General features: G+C 41.0%; 1 protein-coding gene across 1 annotated transcript in view; it reads left to right on the forward strand.

The window, feature by feature from the left end:
* Window positions 1-946: 946 nt before the first annotated feature.
* The window catches only part of pcdh1a (protocadherin 1a), a 69,370-nt gene continuing 51,629 nt past the window's right edge, over window positions 947-18,687 (forward strand). The window contains exons 1-3 of the mRNA XM_052047433.1: window positions 947-1,520; window positions 7,929-8,743; window positions 8,974-11,157. Coding sequence (XP_051903393.1) covers window positions 7,949-8,743; window positions 8,974-11,157 — 2,979 coding nt within the window. The 5' untranslated portion in view covers window positions 947-1,520; window positions 7,929-7,948. The remainder of the gene's footprint in view (window positions 1,521-7,928; window positions 8,744-8,973; window positions 11,158-18,687) is intronic.

An 18,687-nucleotide genomic window follows, 5' to 3' on the forward strand; every position in this document is an offset into this window, starting at 1 on the left:
CCAAAAAGACCAGCGTCTTATGAACAAAGTTTCCGGATAGAACGGGCTGTACCATTAGGTAGGAAAGTGCTAAGCCATGTAATAATTTATGTGGAAGTAACAAAACATTAAAATCATATTTCGAGTAATTCCGAAAATAGGTGAACACAATTTTTTAACCCATTTCACTAAACTTTCACTCATATCGTTTCAAGTGGATAATACACTGATCGGGGATATAGCTTTACAGTACTCCCAATTGCAGGATGAAATTCAGTCGAGGCCACTCAATCAAACAATACAAAAGTGCTGTTTATATTACTAGTCAGTTTTGATCTGTGCTGACAGAACGATAGATATTCAATACAGTCAAAACGTCAACAACTGTAATGCTCAATTTTTATAATGCTCAATTTTAAACGGGCTATATGCCCATTTCGTATGGGCATATAGCCCTGCTCCTTATGACCGCCATGCATGGGACCGGACCTTGGTCTTAATAAAAAAAAAGTGGACCTCCAGCATTTCTAGTTGAGGACCACTGGTATAGCTTGTCAGTGTACGGCTTCCTTATAATAACCGCCTGAGGGTGGCGCCAAATGAATAAAGAGCAGCCAAGTGCCAGTGGCTTCGTTTTTTTTCCCCCGCTCCTCTCATGTTCAACATGCAATGCATATCAACAAGTAAACTGTCAGCGCATGATACCTGTTGTTATTCCAGGTCCAAACAAGTGTCATCATTTCCATCATTCGTTGAGTGTTTTTTTTTTGCATGCGGGAATTGAATGGCGTGCAAGAAGCGCATCCAAATGAATTAGTGCACTGATTTAAATGAAGTACGTTTGACCATTTGGGGTGACCCAGTTAGATGAGATCTCGTTAAACTGTAGGAATCGAACAATTTCGCGGTAGGCAGCTCGGGCATAACGTGATGTTGAGTGTGAAGTTGCTGCGTTATGCAGCTGATGGGAGCCCCACCTCCTCCTCCCACCTTCTGATGAGGAGGAGAGAGGCAGCGAAGGGAGCAAGTCAGCCATAGCATCTCACCACCACTTGCTCCCTGGAACTGCTTCAGATGAGCTCTTTTATTCTTTTTTTTCGGTTTTCAAGCCGCCCTTCCACGATCTTGATGTCAGTTAACGTCTTGGTGTGTTTTCAGAGTGCGCTCGTTTCTTCTTTCTGGCGGACAAACTTGGACCGAAAGAGATAAGGCAACCGTTGCATTTTGGCTGAGGACTGAAGATGGCTCTTAAGAAGGCAATCCCCAACGGAATGAGGGCTCTCATTTTCCACTTTAATCGTCAGATAATTTAAAGCAAACCGCAAATTTAGAATATTTCTGCCGAGGGCGAGAACACATCAGTCTCCCTTGACCACCGTCGGGAGACCAGACGAGGTTGCAGTCTTCTGAATTTTAATGCAGGAAAGTTATAACCGGACTGAGTGACAGCTGAAGTTATTTTGAGGAGGCATTCTGGGTTGGTGGATGTACCAGTTTTTGGACGGATTGTGACAGAACGCTCATCCAAGTCTCTCGTTCAGGTACTGTACATTACAAAATGTATATATTACAAATAACTCTGTTTAATTGCATCGCTTCATTTATTTATTTATTTTTTTGTCATGTGTTTTAGCTCATTTGGAACCGATTTTTCGACGGTCCACTAACAACAAGTTGCCCACCGCGGCGCTTTTACGCATCAGTGTAATCGGGTCTAGATGTGAGGCTGTAGTGTTTGATAGGTGCAAAAAAAAAGAAAAGAAAAAAAGAAAAGAAAAAGGTATTGCAGGATCGCATGCGCGCATACCGTTGCACTTCAGCTTCAAGAGTACAAATCAATTGCACAGAACGCTATGCGGTAATTGCATTCTATAGTAACTTCTGTGAAGCGGAAAATGCAATCAATTTGTGACATTTCTCTCCCGTCCTTTCTTTTTAGCTACAAATCTCGCACTAATTGCGTGAATTAGTTCGGTGTGTTTCCTCATGAGTAACATTGGTGCGCAAAATAAAAGATCAGTCTGTAAATGGCCGTGCTTCCATTCGGATAGGAATGGAAGGTGCGCGTCCACATGGGAATGCCCCCCCCCCTACAGCCCCCTCTACCCCTCCCGCTCCAAGTGAGAGTCTTGGGTGTTGTTTCTCCCCACTCCACCGAACACTAGGCTCATTTTAATAGTCTGCTAGACACATAGTGTACACACTACAAGGCCGTCAAAACAGTCCACAAACACAACAGGGTTGTAAAGCGTTCTAGCTCATATCCCACAAACTGCCTGGAACATGAGCCCTCAATGTGGTGATCTCATCTGTGAAAAGCTCAAGGCAGTGGGCATGTTGAGAGATGAGATTAGGCCAAGCTTTGATAAAGAGGGGGAAAAAAGTCTTCCAGCTTAATTTGATGTGCCATTACGGCGGCTTGCCATTATAATAATTAATTAAATTTTGTTTTTGTACTCAAATGAAAAAAAAGGGGGTAGTTTTAGCCATTATAACTGGCAGTGTTCCTGACCACACTTAACACAGTTTAGAAATTCTCTACCGTGGAGTAGCCTACAAAGTGAGTTAATCCAAATACATTGTGCACCCCCTCCTCCCCCCAAAAAATGTAATCAATTTTTTGCAAAGCTCAACCATTTTAGGTCACTCAATGTGATGCCAGTCATTATAAAGTATGTGTGGAAGAGGACAATTGATTTTTAAAGGCTAAAGGCATGCAATATAGAAAATTACATTACTGTACTTGAAAAAAAAATTATCATAAAATCATCCATTATCATTCTGTCCTCCAACATGGGGGGAGCAGACCCCTCACTAGAAACATGTGAGCTTGAAAAAAGTGAACCTTTCCAGTTGTGCAGAGAACCCATGATACTGTCCCGTCGCCTCTCGTGCAGCTGCTCTCAAGCAGCATCAAAGTACAAAATTATTAATTTATTCTTTCAATGACATTTTCCAATGTTAGTCTACCACTTTGCTTTTTGATAATTTACCAACATGCCTTGGCTGATTTTCTGCTTGAGTCATTTTGTGTGTACCTGTAGCACAGCAAATGTCAGCCAGTCAGTCACTGCGTTGACTCAGTCCACAGTCATAGATCATCTGTCTCTATGGTAACCATGACAGGTGCACGGGGGGCTGCAGCATAATTGTCTTAGAAATTCTTTTTCATACCTTTGTTATTGTCTCAAAACAAAAGACACGCCACATGTTGAATTATGGTTAGGTTATAGAATGCACTTTTTGAAATGTAAGGAGGAATGGAGCAATGGAATAGTGATGCCGATGCATTTTTTTTTCAAAGAGACATGTTACATGATTGTCAATACTGCTTGTCCTTAAAAAAAAACTGTTTATTTGCCCACTTTGTCTGTCCTCTCGCCCAATGTGTAGTTTTATGCGCTGCAAAATACTTGATATGCTACTTGACGGTTGTCATATCATCATGTCATGGTCTAAAAGTCAAACAAAAAGGCTCTTCCATGGATGCCAAAGTGTGACGGATACCCGATTCATTCAGGGTTTGTACTGTTTACAAACTTGGCTGGAACATCTTTTCCAAAAGACCTTATTACCACTAAGGTCAGCACTGTCTGTACAATAAGGCTTGAAAGTGGAGCTCTCTTGGGACAAAAGCTGCACAGTCTGATATACTGTATAGCTAAAAGTTGATAATAGACTTGTAGAAGTTGAAATTTGCTCCTGAATCTTGGGGTGACAAAGGTCGAGCACTATGTGAGGGCTCCAGGTGAGAATCAATCACCTTGCAGTTAAACGGATGTTTTGCTGCAAAAAGCTTAGCTGTTAGTAATGGCACTGAAGCCTTAGGGAGCGCTGCCTAAATGGAGGCTTGCGGTCAGATACTAAAAGGAACTGGAGGAGTTCACTGTCATTCAAAATGACATTGGAAGTCATGTGTGGAACAGAAGAGGATAGGAAAGAATCTTCCATGTGTTCTCAGAAAGCAAAAAAAAATGTTACCTATTGACGATTTCCCGCAAGGAAAACTTAGCTAGCTTCCAATTGGTGAATAAAAAGGTGAATAATAATGAAAAATGAAATCAATTTTCTGTATACTTTTCAGTTATATACCAAAATGATTGTACACAAGCACTAGTGTGCACAATGTAATACATAAGATGCATTTCAATGTGTGCTCCAGTGAGTGTCTGGAATATATAAGTTCTTGTTTTTGAGTCGGCCCCCTATTTTAGCCATATTTTCTTGCATAATACGTTTGGGTGGAATGCGTGTGTTGAATCTTTGGCATTTCATCAGTGGCGACTGACTCTCAAGTGAAAGCTAAGCAGGAAGTGAGATAACACTTTCCTTCCACTTTGGGTGATCCTTATCTATTGAGGTCATTGATTAGCAACAGCATGTATTTGGGTGACCCTCTCCTGGGACGTAGGTTAGCGGAGTGAGGCATGTGCTATGTATGCATGACTCATGCGACAGGGGCTTTCTTGCCCCATTTTCTCTTCAGGCTTGCCACCCTAATGGTCTTAATAAGCTGGCTTTTAGCCATCTACTGTTGTTTCTGCACGGCAAGCCTCTCCCTTGGCCTCTTCAGGGTCCTAAAACAGAGTGGCGATTTATTTATTTATGTATTTTAAAGCCTGGACTGCATTCTTTTCTGCAAAGTTAAACATCTTCACAGAAGATAGAGCATATCGCACAGCGATTAGGCAGTTATAGATGGCCTTTAAAGGCCCACCGGCATGCGTCCACATTTTTTTTTCCTTCTCTACGAAGGAATCGTCTGGACCATTGCATGATCACAGCATGAGATAATACAGCATGATGAATCTTGATCAGATAGAGGTAAATGTCTCTGGATGTGTTGCTTTTTTTCTCTTGCTGAGTTGCACTTTCAGAACAAAAAAAGAAAAACAGTGTTGAGATAGTGTGACAATTGGTGCAAATGTATTCATATTGCCTCAATACCAACATATCCAGTATCATTTCTGTTCAAATGGTAAAAGTAAGTCACATAGTCCTGTTCATCTTATTTTTTTTTTTTTGGGGGGGGGGGCAGAGTTAGTCATTTTTGCTTCCTCTTCCTGAAGTTCCTGGGGTCACTGCTAATCTTGGTTGGTTGCTGTTCAGTGCCTTGTACAATTAGAGCAGTGACACTCAAACTTATCCTCCAAGCAAAACAATGATCGGGAAATGTCCAAATCTCAGAGGGATCTTGTCGTGCATGGCAGCCCTCCTACACTCAAAATTACCATTTTGTTATATGAAGGAAAAAGGCAAAAGTTGTATCACAATATTTGAAAGTACTGAAGCAGGGCAGCAGAAATGGTATGAGGTTGATATTGTAGTTCAATAATCAAAGCAGATACAAGGAAAACTGTGTTACCGTTGAAAACTGTGTGCTCTGCACAAAAGATTACACACACGCAAGTTTTGTGAGTGTTCACTGGCTGTGCTTCTTCAGCTTTGGAGTACGTGTCTTCTTGTCTGTTCTGACTTTCTTCAGCTTGAATTCAGATATTAAATATTCATCTGATGTTCAACTGAAGTCAATCATCAATAAATGTAACTGATATAATGTGCGGTACATAAACTCTGCGGTCATCCGCAGCCTTGTGTAATTCTGTGATTCTCGGTGAACAATAATAAGAAAAATATGCTTAGTTATCTGTCAGAAACTGCATTAATCAGCTTGGAGCTGTTCGGGTGACCACACCATCTGGGTCGGCAGACGATAATCACATTTTTAGGGAGAATAAAGTGCTGAGTTGCAGGAAACTGCAATCCTTGCAGTTGTTGCAGTTTTAATGTTGTCATTTTGCATAATGTTTCAAAATTGCAGCATGAAGTCTACATCCTCCAAATTATGCTCCCAAATCTACATCGATTGTAAGATTGGGCCAACATAGCACTGTCATGATTTCAATTAAAAGAATCGTGAGATAGTTGCAGAGGAATGTTGTCTCAAACATTCCATAACACAGATTAAACATACGACACGAACAGCGTGATGTTGAATTCAAATGTAAACAAAGGCAAAGAAAAGAGGCTCAGTTTGCTGTGACTGCAAGGCATGGCGCCAGCTGGAAGACAGGCAAGAGGCCAACTGGAAGATATTAAGTCATGAGTGTCATCAACCATAACAATCATGTCACAATCAAGGCACGCCTATTAGTTCTGTAAGTAAATGGAATGAAAATGGGGATGATGATGTCACACCATGGGCAAAACAACAGCAAAACACAATCTTATAGAAATGTGTTCAAGCTATAATTATTATGCACTTGTGAAGACCACAATAAATATGCAGTATATATATATCCCCTGTGATTGGCGATAATTTATTCATCATATTAATTCATCACTAACGTATAGTGCCCAGTTGGAATGTCATGAACTGAGTCAAAATGAAGTGTCATGATCTCGTGATTAAACTTAACACTTATTAACACTTGGACATACAAATGTGGCAAATTTATCCACCAAAGTTTTTCAGAGCACTGGACCTTGATACTAAACCCCAAAAGGTCCTCTTATTTAAATTACGCACAAAACTCGGTCATAGAAAATGATTACACCCCGTGGAAAATCAAGAATGCTGGAGGAAAAACGGATCAAAGACCCGCAAATAATGCGCTGTAATTACAGTTGTTGAAAGGTTAGAATACAAACGAAATTATTCCAGTGTCTGAGTTTATCACTAGCAGCGGAGCATGGAAAGACATTTCTATTGTACAACAGGGCAAGTCGAACGAAGCACCATTATGATGGTGTGTCATCTGTGTGAGAGGAAGCTCTCAAACCTTCGGTGAGTTCAGATGGTCATGTGGCTCACAAAATGAAACTCTGACGCTCTGTCATACCATGGCAATTTAGCACAAGGTTATATGCATATTTTATATTGACCATTAATTTCTGTAAACTTAAAAATTATTCAAGCAATGATGCTATTAAGTTAGTCTGAACAACTTGATCATAATTACAAAAAAAATGCAAAAACAATATGCTTTCGAAATATTTTTTTTTTTCTTCCTGTTTCCGAAAACATCCAAAACTATGCGATTAAGGCTAGCATCAACATTTGAGCAATGGTAATAGCACTCGCCGTCTGTTAGTGAAATCTAAACAAAATGGCCCTGTTTTAAATGTTTGCAGCTGGGAAAATAGGCGAACATTTATTCCTCAGGCAAACACATGTGGAAGGCGACCTACCAACCTTGTGTATTCTGGCATTTTAGAAGTATTTCCATGAGTGGAAAAGATATATTCTCCCTAGGCGTTTCTCATTTGGCCTCATTTGGACAATAATCTCAGTCATCATTATGCACTATAATAACGAATAAAGGATATCTTATGCACAGCGGTGCTGGTTTTCACCTATCTTAAGAGCAGTATTTAAAGATTGAAAATTAGTCAACACAATTTGTTTCAGATTTTAAAATGTCACATTAAGCTTGCTTCATTGTTACATTCGAATCTACATCTCAAAGTAGTTTGCACTATTCGGTATTAGGTGCAGTGAAAATGAACGGGGAGGCAATTTTGCCCATTTGACATTGTCGATAACAGAAGTGCTTTGAATGCCATGTCACCTCATTGTGACTCTCCCAGAGCAGATTTTCTGGCATACCGTGGCAATTTTTAAAATCAGTTTCATGCAAGATGAGAAGATATTGCCAATTCCCGTGTACTGAGGACAAGTCATTTTAAAAAGCGCACAGATTTCTTTAAAATGTTCTTTCTCCACCATTTTTCCATTTGTTGCCAATGGCTCAGACAATCTCAAAGTGGTCGTCAACACTCAATTTAGTGGTCGTTGGGATCTTATAAAATCAAGGCCTTGAGGGGCCAAGTTAGGAGATCACGCCCGCCAAGCGCACTGACAGTCTGTTGAATGACCACAATCGAGCACCCACTTTGTGTTATAGAACGGAAATTAAACATTGACATTTGTCTTGGTTGTTTTACAGGAAAATCTTCTCATGACCCCATGGAACGAAATTTACTCGTGATGCTGTTGTGGCTCCTGGTGCTGCTCCGCAGCTCTGCTGAAGGCAGTATTCTGTATCGGGTCCAGGAGGAGCAACCTCCTAACACACTTATTGGCAGTCTGGCTGCAGACCAGGGGCTGCCAGACTCAGGCCATCTGTACAAGCTGGAGGTTGGAGCCCCTTATCTACGTGTTGATGGAAAGACCGGAGATATTTTCACCACTGAGATCCCCATCGACAGAGAGACACTGAGAGACTGCCGGGTGCTTGTTCGGGGTAAGCCCTGCTACCTGGAATTTGAAGTATCTGTGACAGATCTGATACAGAATCAGAGCCCGAGACTCATTGAAGGACGCATCGAGGTGCAGGATATCAATGACAACACCCCTCAGTTCCCTTCTTCTGTGCTGACCATATCCGTCCCTGAGAACACAATCATGGGGGCACTTTTCTCCATACCTTTAGCAACCGACAGAGACTCAGATAGGAATGGGGTGAGTGATTATGCCCTGACAGCGGGACAAGATGCAGCAACACTGTTTGGTTTGCAAGTGGCGGATGACAGGGGTGGCAAGCTACCACAACTTATTGTTCTGGGCAACTTGGATCGTGAGTTGAAAGATTCCTATGACCTTACAATCAAGACAGTGGATGGAGGGAACCCACAGCGTTACAGCAGTGCTTTGCTGCGAGTGGTCGTCACTGATGTCAATGACAATTCACCCAAGTTTGAAAAATTGACATATGAGGCAGAAGTAATGGAGAATAGTCCAGTGGGACATTCTGTGCTGCAGGTAAGACTAAATCTTTTCTTACATGAATCTGTTTTCCCGTAGTCCATTTCCCTGCCTGTTTCAAAGTAAAACTAATGGTTGTCACAAATTGTGCTAAAACTATATATTCTCAGATTATGGTTTAATTCTTTCGTTGCCAGATCAAATAATTATTGGGGTTTTTTTTGGCACATGGTTGCACATAATAGACATCAATTAAGTGTCGTTTTTGTGTGTTCTTACTGTTGTAGGTCAAAGCAAATGACTCTGACATGGGCCCGAATGGAGAAATTGAATACACCCTTCATCAAGCAGGAGACCCCGTGCCAAAACTCTTACGAATTGATCGGTCCACTGGTATCATCTATGTCAAAGGGCCACTGGACCGAGAGGAGATTGACAGCTTGTCCTTCTATGTGGTGGCAAGGGATAAGGGTCCACAACCCAAGAGCTCAAAGACCTTTGTCACCATTGAGGTGACTGACCAAAATGACAATCCACCAGCTGTCGAGATACGTGGAATCGGTCTTGTGACACACAGTGAAGGAGTAGCTAACATTTCAGAAGACATGCCGGTGGGAACAGCTGTTGCTCTGGTGCAAGTATCTGACCAGGATGAAGGAGAGAATGCTGTGGTCACTTGTGTGGTTGCAGGAGATGTGCCCTTCCAACTTCGCCCTATCAGCGACTCATCCAGTGACAATAAGAGGAAATATTTCCTCCAAACAACCACTCCCCTAGACTATGAAAGGGTGAAGGATTATCGAGTGGCGATAGTGGCTGTCGATTCTGGAAATCCAGCGCTCTCTGGGACAAACTCATTGAAAGTACAGGTAACTGATGTAAATGATAACGCTCCAGTATTCTCCCCTACCTTGTTTGAGGTAGAGTTTGCTGAAGAAAACCAACCGGGAGAGAAGGTTTTGGATGTTATCGCTTCAGATGCAGACAGTGGCACGAATGCAGACCTTCTTTATAGCATTGTGGCAGACACATCCATCAAGGGTCTCTTTGAGATTGATCCAAATACGGGGGAAGTCAGAGCCCGTAACCCGCTTGATCGTGAGCACAAAGAACACTATGAGTTTCGAGTCACCGCAGCTGATAAAGGGTCACCTGTACATAAAGGAACAGCAAGTGTTGTGGTAAAAGTCCTTGATCGCAATGACAATGACCCCAAATTCATGCTTAGTGGCTACAGCTTCTCAGTTTTAGAAAACATGCCTCCCCTCAGCCCAGTTGGCATGGTGACAGTCATGGATGTGGATAAAGGTGAAAACGCTCATGTCCACCTCTCTGTGGAGTCTGATGGAGGGAAATTCGTTGTTCAAAATGGAACTGGCACCATTCTATCAAGCATATCTTTTGACAGAGAGAAAGAGAGCAGCTACACTTTCCGTCTAAAAGCATTAGATGGAGGGCAACCGCCGAGGTCTTCTTATGTGGGTGTTACCATCAATGTACTGGATGAAAATGACAACGATCCTGTTGTTACAAAGCCCTCCAATTCTTCCTTTAGGCTTTTATCGCCCCTTGCTTCCCCTGATAGCCACGTTGAGATTGTGGAAGCTGAAGATCTGGACAGCGGGCCCAATGCAGAGTTGGTCTTCAGCATTGCAGGTGGAAACCCTTACCAATTGTTTCGCATCTCACCATCCAGTGGAGAGATTACTCTAGCAAAGGAGATGGCCCGAAAATACGGTGGACTACATCGCCTGGTGGTCAAAGTGAGTGACAGAGGGAAGCCAGCACGTCACACCACCGCCTTGGTCCATATCTACGTCAATGAAACAATTTCAAATGTCAGCTTAGTGGAAGCTCTAGTTGGACACAGTCTTTACACTCCATTAGACAGGGATATCGCTGGTGATCCTGACAATGGCTTTGCAGCACAACGGAGCAACATTTTGTTCGGAAGCCTTGCTGGAGTCGCAGGTGTTGTTATGCTCATCTTGGTGGTGGTTTTCATTAGACACCGCATCCAAAGAGAAACAAAGAGTGGATATCAACCTGGCAAGAAGGAAACAAAGGACTTATATGCACCCAAACAGGCACCAAAAAACGGCAAATGTAAACGAGGTCGGAAAGGAAAACCTCAGAAATCTCCAAAACCACTTGGGGAAGACGAGGAGGTCAGCCTCCAAAAAAGCCTCAAGTTCAACCTTGATGCAGTCAATGATAGTCCAAGGATACATCTGCCCCTCACTTACTCACCAGAAAGCCCTGATATAGGTCGGCACTACCGCTCTAACTCCCCATTGCCCTCCATTCAGCTGCAGGCCCAGTCTCCCTCAGGTTCACAAAAACATCAGGCGGTCCAGGACCTTCCGGCTACCAATACCTTTGTAGGGACTGGAGGAGATGACAACTCTACTGGGTCGGACCAATACTCTGATTACAGCTACAAGACCAGTCAACCCAAGTACAACAAACAGGTAAGGTCATTGAAAGTTCTGGATGCCATGTGACAGATAAATGTGTGTGCATAGCAACATTCGTCAATGGAATAAATAAATGCAATACTATTGTATTTCTTTTTCATTTTAAGAAATGATGAATCTAGTATATCCTATTTGGCAAAAAAAAAACACTACTCAAATAACTCATCTACTCAAATAACAGTACATAATATATCTGACATGGAAAGTTTTTTGTCACCATATTATTGACTGCCAATCCAAAAAGATTTGGCAGACCTGCTACTGCTCCATCATTGTAGTTTTCAGTGTTTTCACTCATCCTCTTCATCATCTTTGTTGAGCAAATACGTTTCACAATGCGCGGGATACTCAACTGAAAGCGAGTTTGAGTTTTTTGTCATGTTGTTGTGACTTTCAACTCTGTCCCATAAGGGGTCGCCACAGCAAGCCAATTGCATGATTTGTTCGGCACCGTTTTTGACACCGCCCACCCATTTTTTAAACATTTTTATCTTGACTTGGATGCAGTGGTGGCTAGATAATGGGGCACCGAGCACTGGAGTTTGCGTGTGTTTATTCTGGCCATTCCTGATCCTCCTACTTTCTGAAAACATATTTTGTTGTAGACTCTACTGTAAATTGTCAGTAGACATAGATGATGTATATATACAAGTATCGTCTCTCACCTAAAGTCAGCTGAGTAAGGCTCCACTTCACACACTTCATATGTGACACTAGTTGAGAGAAAGAGAGAGAGAGAGAGAGAGAGAGAGAGATTAATAAGGCATGTATTCAAAAAAAAAAAAATCCAATTTACAACTATGGAGTAGAGAAAGGGTGTCCACATGAGTCCTGGTATTCTGCTCTTTTTGCATCACATGCTTATTTCTCCATTCTCCGTTATCACTTATCTGCACATATCTGTCCCGTCTTTTGCAAGGTACAAATTACCATAGAAATAGAAATACACTTAGAGGGTTTACAAAAGGAAAAGTAGTATGATCTTGGGATTTAAAGCCTGTGTGCCTCTGGGTTTATGTGTTATTTATGTCTGCACATACTCTTATTGGCTCCATATACATAGACGGTGCAGCGTCCTTGCACCTTTTTGGGGGATTTGGCAGACTGCTATGTGCCATGGTGATCATTCTGGCATACCATGGGCATTTATTTCATTTGACATGTGCCCCGTGAACCTGACAATTTGGTGGCTGAAAGTTGTCTAAACTTACTTCTTTAGGCATTATTTAAAAAAAAATGCTGGAATGAAATAGACAATAGACTGCTATGAAAAATGTTTTTTTTTCCCATAATAAAGACATCAATAGTCCCTGTCTCACTTTTGGCTTAGTTGTTACTTTCAGCAGATTCTACCTGACATCATTGGCGATCACAAGCCTTTGTGAATGGTGTCAGTTTACTGAACAATCACCACTGTCACCTTGAGTGACAACATAAGTGAACAAAAGCCACGGGGTGTGTCTCTGTGCCTCATGTCTGCCTGTGCGTGTAAATGTGTCTCTTAGCAGAATAGTGTAAGATGAAATTGCGGCACAGATGTAAGCTCTCAGCACTTGACATTACTTTTTCAATACGATAACAGGAAGGCATTTGACAAAATACCCAATGATTGGCAGGCTGTAAAACGTCAACAGATGTCCCATCTCTATGACATAACTCGGCTACAGATGTTGTTTCATGTACAACATCGCATCTCACATCAGGAAGAACAGATTGACCAAAATATATAATTTAACTAGCTGCGAAATAATAGCGACAGATGTAGCCTGGTGCCCTTTTTACCTTAATATGAACAGTGTTGTTCTTGCAAGTCTGCATACTGTACGTCTTGGTAATATTAACCCTTTCAGGAATAGCGTTTACTACAGTGGGCAGCTTATTATGTTATCAGGTTACAGTGTGCATGAAAGGTTTAATTAAAGTGAGGACGCTGGAGGTTTTCCTCAGGTCTACAACCCTCCATTGTAGATAAGAATTTTATTCGAGGGTGTGCCTGTGCAATAAATGTGTATCGGAAATAATTACCCACATGCTGCTTTGTGTAAATTTGAACACGCAATGCATATCTTTGTGCAGATTATAGAGCATTGGTGATGCACTGCACTGTCTCGCTATTATTACACTTGGAAAGTTTGACTTTTTTTTTTTCCATCATTAGTGTGCACTGTGCGGGTGTACCTGATAAATTGTCTACTCGAGGCTCATTCAAATTTAATCACATGAAAGATTTATTTTCAAAATGAACGAGTGATTCATTTCAGATGACATTTGTTTAAACTACATTTCCTTCTTAAGTCATCATGGATAATAAATGCCACGAGAGGTTATCACGCAATTGCTGTGCAGTCATATCCACAACAACTGATTTAACCACCAAGCTGATGGCAAACATCCTCTTACCGTTGTGCAACTTCAGTTTTGTCTCCTGTCACATTTGAACGTGTTATATTGTAGGATGGTTGCTGCAGGAACCCGTGACTCACATCAGCAATTAGGAGCTGATAATTAGCCCTGTTGGGTCCAAGCGGTCGCACCTTTTTTCACACCCCTCTAATGAGAGTTCCACATTTGTGGAAAACATGTGTTCCATGCGACGGCGTGAAAATCCGAAGTCAACGTGTTGTGTTCCACTTTGGATGTTCATCTTATTGCTTTCCTGCTGCTCCCTAAAGCCAATCCAGAGGATTCGCGGAGCCTGAGAGGGTAAGGAATGAGTCAGCGAGTCTTAATTAATCTGGTCTATGACTTAAAGGTGCATATTTTATGAACTTTGGGCATTTCTTTAAAATGGGATTATATCAAATTTAGACCAACTGTCAAAGGTAGATAGAGTAGCCAAAATTGCACTCAAGTATTTTGTTCTGAAGGGAACCTTTATAAATTGACAAATTATTGCTAGATTAGCCATTCAAAAAAAGCCGTTCTTTGTTTAATCTCGTGTGACAGCACTGCAGGCTCACCCAGACAATGCAGCTCTTTTTTTATAAGCATATTAGGCAAACGCAAATTGAATCTAAGACTGCCTCTTCTGACTGCAAGTCACACTGATGTTTTCCTGTTTGAGCCATGCTTGGGAAACTCCTTGCTTATGGATGCTTAGACCAGGAATTTATTTTCAAGCTGCCACCTGAAGAAGCATCTTAAATGCATATTGCGACGTGAGACTTCGGCATCGAAGAGGTTCTACGAGATATCAAGCAACCACTGATGTTTGCATAAGTCTATCTATTCAATCATTGGAAAAAAATTACAGCTGGCAACTCACCCCCCTCATTTACTGATTTGGTGTAAGGACTCCTTACAATGTTTAACCGTGCAACCCAGTGTCGTGTTCTGAGGCTTCTCTTAAAATATGTTGCATCACTATTTTAAAATCTATAAGATGGTGTCAGTCAAAGAAAACACAGGTTCCTAGAGAAAGGGAAAATGGGCAAGATTATATTAGACTGAAAGGCAGGGCTCACGCCCATTCATTTAAATGTAACCAGTGTGGTATGTACACTGGTTCATTACTATTGTAAAACACAATGTGTACTGTATATGTTGTATCTCTGTCGCTTGGTGGTCCCGCGTGGGCGCCTGTATGTTGCTTGCCAGCTTATTCATTAATTTATTTCAAACATCGTGAGTGCAAGTTAATTATACATCAAATTTAAACAGCTTCATGTGACTAAGTGCAATACACACACAAAAAAAGCATTCAACTGAAATGAATAGTATAACACACACAAATGGGACTGCAAAACACAGTGGAAATTTTTTTTTAATAAAAAACAATATTGTGACAATAGAAATTCAGGATAACGAAATATGAAGAAATAAAAGTCTGTATATGTTTGTCTTTTGTTATGATTTATTGCCTGGACAATTGAACGTTTTCAAAAACATGACTGATTTAATATAATGGACTAAATGTTGCTCTTTACTCCCCACCCCTGCCAACGGCTGAACCATTTTTCCCTTATATGGCCTTGAGAGAAACCTCAAACAAAGTCATTTTTCTAAGAGCAATGCAAGAAGAAATGAGGCAGAACTTTTTATCCGTTATTTTTTCTCTCCATTATATCTGCCTTTCTGACACAGTTGACACACACACACGCAGGATGCCCACACAGATGCCACCCATAGCTCTTTGTGCAAATTTTCTGGAACTTGAAACACAATAGGAAGTCTAAAATCAAAATGTGTATTTTCTCTGCTGAAATAATTTCACCTTCCTGTAATTGTGTCGGCATTCTTTCATCCCTTCAAAGCATTTCATTGTGCAGTTTATGAAAAACAGCTATCCCTGTAGACTAAGGTATATTCTCTGGGTTGTGACTGGTATTGTATACCCGTCCCGAGTTGATTATGGCAATGGTCCTAAAATGTATTGTAATCAAATAAAATAAACGCTAAAACAACCTAAAAAAACAATGCATTGGACCCCATTTGTGTGAAATACAGGTGGAAAACACTGTGTATTACGTCCCTTGGTGCGTTTGGGAACACCCAACAAAATGGCAGTCTGCCATATTCTTAAATCCAAATTGTTGTTGTTTCACGATTTCACCATTGAGCAATGTGAAAATTTACATATCAATCCAAATTGAACGAGGGACTCATCTCACCTGGAACATTACAGCGTGATTACGTTCATCCTGGAATTGTTTCCAAAAGGCGAAGGAATATCCAGAATATTTTGTGACAGCGTTGTAATGTTACCAAGAGTTCACAACCGCAAGCGTGCTTGGTGAGAAGAAAGTATTTAAGACTTTGTTTAATGTAGCTGGAGCATCCTCAAAATATCACATAGCATTGCCAAACATTCTTTGAAGTTTGTGGACAGATGGGCAAGGCGCGTGTTTGAGCCATGCAAGATGATACCGTCAACTGTGGCTCTGGCTTGTCATGATAAAAAAACAAAAAAAAAAACAAACTCTTTCTAATATGCAGATGACCGCCTGTTATATTCAGCATATTTACTTTGTTTTTTTTCACCCGTCTGTTGATGTCTCTTATTCAAGTTCCCTCCATGACTGCAAGGACTTGTCCATATCTTTCCTGATAAATCACATTCCGTCAGAATTTAAAACTAGCCTCATGTAAGCATAGATTTCATGTTCTCTGTGATGGATGTTAGAGTAATTAATAAAGATTAGTGAGTCGGTTTCACACCGGCACAAATGGAATTACAAGATTTTCAGTTAGATTTGGGGAGAGTTTTTGCTAATGTAGTCAGCCTTGCAAAGATACGCACACACAGGGCATGGCACTATTTATAAATACCGTGTTCAAAAGTCTTTTGTGACAAAATGGGTTCTCTTTGTTGGCCAACTTGAGGCTAATAAGAACATTGCGGGAAATGAGAAACTCGTATGTGTGTGTGTGTGTGTGTGTGTGTGTGTGCGCGTGTGTGTGTGTGTGTGTGTGTGTCCACCCCAACCAGTGGCCTGTTCCAAATGTTGGATTTGAATGGCAATAGCTACCTGGACTAAGTGGGGCACAGGCTGGCTGAGCAATATAGCGGAAATGAGAGCATCACAATTGTGTACAGTATTTTTCTATTTTAGGATTATAAAAGACCGAAAAACAATGTCTCTATGTTTAAAGAAAAATAACATCTGGTAGCATTTGGGGGTTTTAGTCCAATACCTCTGAGCCAACATTTGACTGAACAATGCGTTTCTCTGAACTAGTTAAAGCTCCAGACTACATTGAGACAATAGAATAAAGCACAAAATGCAAGACACTCAAAAAATCCAACCAAGCTCTCTTTTCTTGCAACTAAATCCTCCATAAATTATAACCATGATCGGCAAATACTTCTACAAGCGGCGGCCTATTGCCAACGGCATCGCCATGGCCGGCAGCCCTGTCTTCCTGTCCACGCTGGCGCCGCTCAACTTGTGGCTGTACGACTTCTGGAAGTTGTAAAGAAAATTGCAAGGGTTTAAATTGACACCATCGAATTATATATGTATCTACCTTTAAAAAATGTTCTCACGATTAATTACCGGTAAGTCTGATGGAACACCAGAAATCTAAAATCCTCTGCTTTTTTCCCCCTTCCCCTCAAGCTCATATACTCTTATTTTGTGATTGGCACATGTCAGATTTCCTTTATTTATGCTTTAAAAATAAATTATATATATATATATATATATATATATATATATATTTTATAGAAATATAATATCCAGGTGAGAAAAAAAAAATATATATATATATTTTTTTTTTAAAAGAGCAACTCCTTTCGGTAAGGCTGTGTGAAAGCTCAGCTTTCTGATGGCGTTCCCCTCAGCTGCAATATTATATCACCACACATCCCAGCCTCCTTACCTTCTGCCAGGCAGATTACTGCTTTTATCAATAAGCAGCTTAGCACCAAAGTGTCCCTCAATAATACACCGTGGTATTTTTCTTCCTCCGGCAGCTTTAATGTCTCTTTAGGTTCCCCCCACCCCCTTTACTATTACACATTCTCATAACCTTCCATTTCTGTGTTTTCACTCTCGCACACTTTCCACTTTATTTAACCCTCCCACCGAGAGAACCGACTGATACATTATGTATCTTTTTCTTCAGGTCACATTAGGAACCTCGAAATGGCCCAGGAGGGCCAGAGAGTAGCATCCCCATCAGACACACTGCCCCATTAGAAGTCTGCACTGCACTATAAAATCCATTAAGGTCCATTAGGGAAGCGTTCTGGTCCACAGACACCTGTAAGACCAGTCAGCCTCAAAGGTGCACGTTAACAGATGGCATAAAATGTATTTGATTTGTCATTAAAAAGCCACGTCTTATCTTTATACCCAACGGTATGTCAGCAGTATTTTAATCAAAAAAGCATTTCATTTTCACAAATGCAACTGTTGGGTCATAATCACTCTCAAATCAAAGATGTTTGAGCAACAGCTGTTTTAACTGTAGGCTCATTAAATTATGTTTCTCATTAGAAAGGCAGTGCATAATTCACAATATCATAAAATGTAAATCAGTGCAAGAATCATTGCGCCGAGATAGATCCCATCGGAGATTTCACTTTTTCTTTTATAATTTCCGAGCATTCTCTTTAGCAAATGCCAGCTCGGTCACCTCCTCTATTGGGAACGACGTCATGAAGCTGTGAGGTTTCAGCACCGTGACTGGCGCGCTGCTTATTATTGCTTGATGAGCTTGACCCAAATTTCCACAGACCGACACGGTTTTCAAAGCGACTTTCAAAATCTAAACCCTAGATCAGCTCAAGAGCGGGGGGAAAAAAAACCTGGCCTGGCAACGAATCAGATTTGATGGGGTTTTATTTTTCATTTTTATGGGAGTCTATTTTGACGTCTGGTCTAGCATGGGGCATTGGGGGATTTTTTCTGACATAAAATGAATAAACATTGCCAGAACAACTATAAATACACATATATTGTTTTGAAGCAATTCGGTATGCCTCATGCTGACAACAAAACAAGTATTGGATTGTTGCCGAACAAAATTTGTTTGGATTAGATCAAGGGGAAAGTTTTTGACAAACTATTCACCACTAAT

This window comes from Hippocampus zosterae, chromosome 16 (genome assembly GCF_025434085.1).
Source record: "Hippocampus zosterae strain Florida chromosome 16, ASM2543408v3, whole genome shotgun sequence".
Taxonomy (NCBI): domain Eukaryota; kingdom Metazoa; phylum Chordata; class Actinopteri; order Syngnathiformes; family Syngnathidae; genus Hippocampus; species Hippocampus zosterae.